The sequence below is a fragment of the Nicotiana tomentosiformis genome, chromosome 6 (assembly GCF_000390325.3).
Source record: "Nicotiana tomentosiformis chromosome 6, ASM39032v3, whole genome shotgun sequence".
NCBI lineage: Eukaryota > Viridiplantae > Streptophyta > Magnoliopsida > Solanales > Solanaceae > Nicotiana > Nicotiana tomentosiformis.
In genome coordinates, this window is record NC_090817.1 from 12260391 (window position 1) to 12267867 (window position 7477).

The following is a 7477-nucleotide window of genomic DNA, read 5'->3' on the forward strand; positions in this document are numbered from 1 at the left end:
AGTGAAAAACGTGAGAGAATTAGAGCACAATAATTAAAAAAGGATGATTATGAATTGTTTTTTTATTTTAAAAAATTGCACTATATCTTTCTTCAGTTTATATGATACGATTATCATTTTAGAAGTCAAATGGCATTTTTATTCAAAATTCTTATTTATTTTAAGTTAATTAATTGTAAAATTGTGACTTATGGTACTTCTAAAAAAATTTAAGTACATCGTTACAAAATTTAGAAGTTGAATGAAAATTGACAATTGGATAATTAGATCTTTTGTACTTTGAACTTCGAGGAAAGAAGTAAAGAAGAAAATAAAAAAGGAGTTCTCCCACTTCAGACAAGCAAACATTTTCCCGATCTGTTTCTGAACATAAAGAATATATTGATCTGAAACATTTTCCCAGTAAAAGGAAAAGAAGTTATACTGATCTGAAACAATAGTAGCTTTAAGCTTGCTTTGTATTGAGATTCTGTTTTTAGTTGCAAATAAATAACAAAGTAGCTATGTATAGACATCATGTTCTACGTGCATATTCCCGATCTGTTTCTGAACATAAAGAATATAACATTAACTTACAGAAAGCAATGTCCTGGATATCAGTAATCTCTATGCAGCTTGAAACCAAGGTTAAAAATGACGAAACACTTTAGTTTCTTAATATTCAGTTCTGTCTTTAACGTCGGTTTTCTATATAAGGCAGTAATAGCAGGTACAGGGCTAAAATCTTATATTGTCAACAGAATATTATGCTAAAATCTAATTTCTCACAGCTTGTGCTGATTGAGCTGTAGCTATCATTTGAGCCATAATGCTAGCATACTGTACAGCTGTGTGCTGTGAAGTATATTGATCAGAGAGTCCAAACTCTGAAAAAATTGGTTCAATGTGCACGAAATGACCTGGTAATGATCTTTTCGCAAGAGCTTCCTGCCATATGTCGAAGAATTCACCCATAATCTGGTGTGATTTCTCCCATGAGGAAATTGGAAGATATTCCATCTACAAAAGAAACAAACAACTTGTGAGGTCAACATGCTCATAACATAGAACTGCTTGAAATTTATAAACGACCGTTGCAATGCAAAGACTAGGTGGAGAAGAGCTAAGTACACCCAATTAACGCATACTATACAATCAGAAGAAAGACAGGGGGGAGATCATGCTGAAGATGATAATGGGAGGAAAGGAAAAGAAAAGAACGTCCATTGTGTATTTGAAATAGAACCTACTAGTGGGCTATTTGGGATCCATTTACTATTTAAGCATATGCAGCCAATCCCAATACTCAGGTTCTAAGTGAAGTGTGACATGAAGTTCTGTTCCTAAACATATCATCACCCAGAAAAGTTCATCATTCTTTCTTCGTACTCTAAGGTAGACCATCTTCTCAGACTAGTCTTCCTTTTTCTGTTGCCTCCCCCCCCCCGCGGGGCAGTGGCGAAGCCAGGAAATTCAATAAGGGTATTCAAATTGCCAGTGGGCTATGCAAGGGTGTTCAAAGTCTATTTTTAATCAATAACAAGTAATATTTTACCTTATACGTAGTATAATTTTTCGGCGAAGGGTGGTCAGTTGGCCACCCTTGGGCCAACATAGCTTCGCCCTTGCCTGGGGGGATGTTGATGCTACTAGTCATTATCTCACATAAGCATTTCGAGAACCTTAATAGAGATAAGATCAACAAGATCGTCCCCACACAGCATCACATATCCACAGAGACATCCAACAACTATTGACTTGATTCAATCCATTCCAGTGTACTTTCTTCTAATGCGAAAAAAATTAGGACTCAAAACTCCTTCAGCCAGCCCATAGAGGTCTCAATTGAAAATATGTTTATGTGACCATGTTTTAGCATTAAGAAAAGGAAAGCACATAACAAGCATGCAGTAATTATTTTAGGAAAGCACAATAAATCAATTCCTCTCCATGCAGAATAACAAGCATAAAAGACCACAGAAATCCTACATAGCTATGTTCCGGAGAAGGCTTAACCACATAACAAGCATTCAACAGAGAACAAATATCTAAAGCTATTTAATACCTCCATAACTATTCCCCTCAAGCTCTCAGAGTGAATTGGAACAACTTTGCCCACTCGCAGCTGGAAGTCACCAAGTTGATATTGAAACCCCTATGTAAGTCAAATATTTTAATTAGTATTATGAAGTAGTGCTAAGTAAGTTCATTTTTAGAATTCTGGATGATAAATCAAAGTAAGTACGGAAAATTATCTTCTAAGAATCACCATAGAGAACAGACAACCTTCACCAGCAACATATGGTGCTTTTGGTATTGCAAAAAAAAAAAACTTGGCTAGTTCAAAAATGAGTCCTGTTTGAAAAAGTATAGCTGGCCAATGGCCACCCAACTGGATAACACAATTCTTTAAACTTTATTTTAGGCTGAATACATAGACACCTAAACTTGCCAGGATTTTAGATTTAGACACTTAATAAGCTCATGACCTATTAAGCGTTTATCTCTATTCAAACTGTACCTATTGGACACAGATGAGTTGAAACAGTTAAGAAAATACATGCGTGTGAAACACACGCTGGTGACACGGCAAAGAAGCCACTGAGAGAATAGTTCAGGTGTCTAAGGGCAGGTTTAAGGGCCCACATATGCATTCAATCATCACCGTGAAGTTCTTCAATCTACACAAATAATTGAAGCACAATAAATGCGGATAATATGACTTATAGACATTTAAATTTACAAAGCCAAGCCTGTGGATGGTGCTAGATAAGTTAATCATCCTCCTGCAGTAAGAACAACGATTTGCAGATCTCAGTAATACAAACCTCAAAATTAAGTGCAACCCTTGTTTTGTAAGACTGCAACTTCTCCATTATCGTCTGAATTGATGACTCTGCTTCCAAGATCAACCGTTGCCCTCTAATTACAAAGTAATACTTGTTGGGCTGTTCTTGAAGCGAAATACCCAAAAAATCACGGGGAAACTCCAAAGCATTTGCTTGTTCTACTAAGAGGAAAAAAAGTCACTCCACAATCAAATCTCCTATAAAGGTGCAAAAGTACTCACAAAAATGACAACAAGGTTGCACCCGGGGATTTGGCCTAGTGATACGAGGAGGGCAACGTGTGATGTGTAACTTAGACGTACATCATGGGTAAGCCTGTCACTGGCAAAAACTAGGTATTTAAGTGGAAAAATGTAGAGGGGTGGGCCCATTATACATCGAGTTCCGAACCGTGCACCACTGCCCTCGGGAGATTTCTCCTTTATAAAAAAATGATATGCAACGTTGAAGCAGGTTCACATGTGCACAATATATGCACTATCAAGCCTAACTAGCCTGAGAATGAATAGCTTAAACTTATCGCTAACATATATGTCAACGCTTGTGTGCATCTGTTTATATTGCCTAAAAGGACCACTTTTTTTTCCCAAAGTACAAGTTTTCAGACTTACCAAAGGCTGCTCATGAGAGCCTTAACTTTTCATTCTCAATCTTTTACCCTATAAATCTTTACATCCTCACCCTAACATTTCATTTTCAATTTTTTACCCTGTAAATCTTCACATCCTCTTGCCCCCTCCCATTTTATCTTTGTAAAATTCTTCTTACTCGTGCTCCTACGCGAGTTTAACATGCTTCCAAACGGCTGCCTTACAGAAGAGGAACAATCCATCAATCAATTAACTAGACAGTTAGTGTCAGCTAGATAAATCCTCCAAATCATTTCAATCCTATTTCGCTTATAAATAGTTTATCTTACAGAAGAGTAAACCTACCTATAAATCCAATCTTTTTAATGAATTCAGAGGGGGGAAATCACCCTTTTATAGTAAATCACAGGTTGTTACATGAATAAACTTTCACCTTATCCCAAAAATAAAAAGGCAAAGATCCTTCATAACCATTCTGCTCTATTCGGACCCAAATTTCCAAAACTACTTTGCTTATCAATAATTTACCTTACTGAAGATAAAACCAACCTAAAAATCCAATCTTTTTAATGATTTCAGAGGGTGGGAAAAAGCACTCATGTATAGTAAATCACAGGTATCAATAAAAAATGCTAAAAACCCAAATTTTTTTAATGAATTCAGAGGGAAAAATCCACCCTTTATTGTAAAACACAGGTATAAACAAAAAATGCAAAGATAATACTAGTATTTATTAAATAGATTACATGGTTAATTATGTAATGAAATACCTCGGAGCATGGGTTTGTAGAAGCTAAGAGTAGCTTTCTACCTTCCTTCTTTAACCCCATTTATACTCTCAACACACTGAGATACTTCTGTTAGTATTTGAGTGTTGACTGTTGTGCCTGCATTTGGCTGCCAGTGCAAAACCCTAGGGACAGACAAAGTAACACGGTGTACACATAAATATAAGCAAATGCACCAAAATCTATAGAAAATGTTACTTTGCTTATAAAATTCAAGAATCATTACCATTTGATTGGCATATTGTTGATTGCAAAAACAAGCTGAGAAAACTACACCCTAAAACCCCTTTAGCCCTTTGGCTCTTCTTGGAGGAAAAAATGAAGGGATGTTTTTCCCAAAGTGTTCGTTTGTTGGCTGCAAAATTCAAGGAATGTGTAGTTTTTGTGAGAATACCGAAAATATGCAAAACTCATACATGGAATGCAACTTTCATGCGTCCTAAGTTAACCGACGTAAAGAGCCGTCAAGGAGTGGCATTAACTCAAATCGCATTCTTCAAATGAGTCTTATAAAACTCAATGTTGTATGAAGCTCATTTAGAATTTGCAACTCTTAAGTCTCAGTGGTTGAACGCATTTTGCTCTTTCCAGACTCTGACCATGTTGCAGAGAATATTTGTACTCTAAGTGCAGTTAAAAATTGTGATTAATTGAAACGCACTAAAGACTTGCAATTTATCTTTTTAGATTCCTGACATGAAGAGATTCCTTACAAGCGGAGAATATTTGTACTATAGACTATTTGTGCTAAATGCACCCCTGAATTGTGACTATGTGAACTTGAGGATTAATGCACTGGAAATGTTTGTTGCGACAGAGGCTTTGTCATTTCATGACAGGGCAGCTGATATTCCTTTAAATATCAATTCTCAATGGGTTTCACTCAATTGCTAACAAGAACACATGGACAGACATTTGATGATTGGCTGCGGGCGACTAATGAATTTTCAATTGGCAATATGAACTACCCAATATTGGTGCTAAACCCAATGACAATTGACAACCACAATATTCCATTCTTGACAAAAGCTGTGCTAGACAAAGAGTACTACTATATGGCGACATGTGAATCGGAGAAATGCGGGAATAAATGGGTCGAGGGGACCAAATTCAGAACTGGAGAAAGGCCAAAGCAAAGACCAAATGAAACGGGCCATAAAAATGTGGAGTGTTTATAGAAACAAAGAGTTCACTGTTATTAGTGTCATCTACTGGAAAATGCTAATTCGAGTGAGGGAATTTAACTTTGGGAGCAAAGTACAAACTCAAAAACCACAAAATGATGCAAATTCAAAGCAACTATTAACACCCACAAGATCATAATCAACAGAAGGGAGCTCGGATTTTGAAAAGAGGAAATAAATGGAAACTTTCAAAACTCAAATTGAGCAAAATCCATATTTAAAAAAAAAAAAAGGAAACCTTGTTATATATCAATGCGCAAAACTAAAAATGATACCTAGAATTAATGGATTGTTTATAGAAATTACCTGAAAATCAGAAGATTTTGAATAGGGCCTTTTCTCGGACGAAGCAGCGAAGGAGCTGAAGGTTGAATGTAGGTTATTTTTGAGCCCACATTACATTACTTCATTCGCCGTCGAAAATGGCGGAGGAATGCATCGGAGGGGGCGGCGAAGGGTTCTGATCGTGGAAGGGAAACTGTTAGCCAAAAGCCGTTTGTATTTAGCGACTGTGTGCTTAGTCCAAATTCACTGATACAAGACGCATTCACATTACGCGACTTACTTATCTTTAATGTTTTCCCCTCTTACCCTTTATTTTAATAGCATGTTTGGTCAAGTTTTTCAAGAGGCCAAAAGTAATTTTTTTTTTTCTCAAAAACACTTTTATTTTCTAACTTGAAGTGTTTGGCCAAGTTTTTTTGGGAGAAAAATGTATTTTTGGGAAGAATCAAAAGCATTTTCTGAGAAATAGAAAAAAGCAGAAGCAGAAGCAGTTTTGACTTTTCTTCTTACCAAAAATACCCTTAACAAAATATAATATATATCAAAGTAACTGTTAAACCTAATACTTAGGATATTAATATATAAATATTTTTTATTATTTTTAGGATAACTTTCTAATATATAGTGACTTTAGGGGTAAATGCTTTTATATTTATTGAATGATTTTTAATATATTTAACTTATATTAAAAGAATTAAGTACTTTTAAATTTTATTTTCATATTTTACTTAAATAAAATAAAAATATTTAATCATTGCATGTAGTAACAAATTTTTTAGATTATTTATTTATTTATAATATTAACTATAAAGTAAATCTAAAAGTACTATTCATTTAAATCTATTCATGTCTTTTTTTGTAATTTGATACTTAAAAGCACTTTCTGAAAAACTTGGTCAAACACAAATTATTACTCAAAAGTATTTTTCGGAGTGATTAGTCAAACACAAACTATTTCTCTCCCAAAGTATTTTTTCAAAAGCACTTTTTTAAAAAAAATACTTCTCAAAATAAATTGATTTCTCCGGCTTTGACAAACAGACTATGAGTCTCATTCCGTATATTGGTTTTTGTAAATTTTTGGTACTCTCCCAAAAACAATACATTTCTGGAATTGGCCAGTCAAAGTACATATTTTAGCCTATTAGGAAAAAAATCGAATTTGAAAATACATATATGAAAAAGCACATGCCCTGCTCCATTGTTTTTCCCTTTAAGAGATTACATTGTCATTAATATTAGAGTGCTATTTGGCCACACTCATAATGGCCACACCCGTGAAATACCATTAAAGCCCTTGATTTCATATTTGGCTTAATAGCCATTATTTCCCTCCCAAATTAGTTAATAACTATTAATTATTCCAAAATATTGATCCCATAAAATCATCATTCTCTCATGGGAAGATCAAAAGCCTTCCTATGTATACGTTAGGGTACGCGTTTTGCGCGTGTATCCTATATCAATAAAATATACTTTTTTAAAAAAATTATTAAAAAATTAATAAACAATGTGTTTGACTTTTAAAATAAAAGTTAACAAATATATGTATAAGTTCTTGAAAATGATGACTACTAAATATATTATTTAGCTGGCTCAATGAATAAAGAATTCTTTTCATAAAAGTTCTTAGATGCCTTATTGTAGTTTCTGAGGACTTCTATAGAAATATCTTATAAAAGAATATTGTTATTTCTATGATTTAATAAAAATAAAAAATAAAAAATGTAAATACTATTACCAACAAAGATATTCCAAATAAAATAAACTAAAAACAAATTCTCTGTCATTTTGGGAATGAA

General features: G+C 34.2%; 1 protein-coding gene across 4 annotated transcripts; it reads right to left on the bottom strand.

Moving 5' to 3' along the window:
- Window positions 1-627: 627 nt before the first annotated feature.
- Window positions 628-5941, bottom strand: LOC104084962 (mediator of RNA polymerase II transcription subunit 20a-like). 4 transcript variants are annotated; one of them, XM_070177119.1, is made up of 6 exons: window positions 5697-5856; window positions 4433-4561; window positions 4189-4331; window positions 2808-2986; window positions 2045-2134; window positions 628-999 (listed from the first exon to the last, which is right to left on the bottom strand). In XM_070177119.1, the coding sequence occupies exons 3-6, from the start codon at window positions 4196-4198 to the stop codon at window positions 757-759; spliced, it is 522 nt and encodes a 173-aa protein (XP_070033220.1). In that variant the 5' UTR covers window positions 4199-4331; window positions 4433-4561; window positions 5697-5856; the 3' UTR covers window positions 628-756. The 4 variants fall into 4 exon arrangements, with proteins under 4 accessions (XP_070033220.1, XP_070033221.1, XP_070033222.1 ...); XM_070177120.1 differs by lacking the exon at window positions 2808-2986 and having other exon boundaries at window positions 5697-5877; XM_070177121.1 differs by lacking the exons at window positions 2808-2986; window positions 4433-4561 and having other exon boundaries at window positions 5697-5941.
- Window positions 5942-7477: the final 1536 nt, after the last annotated feature.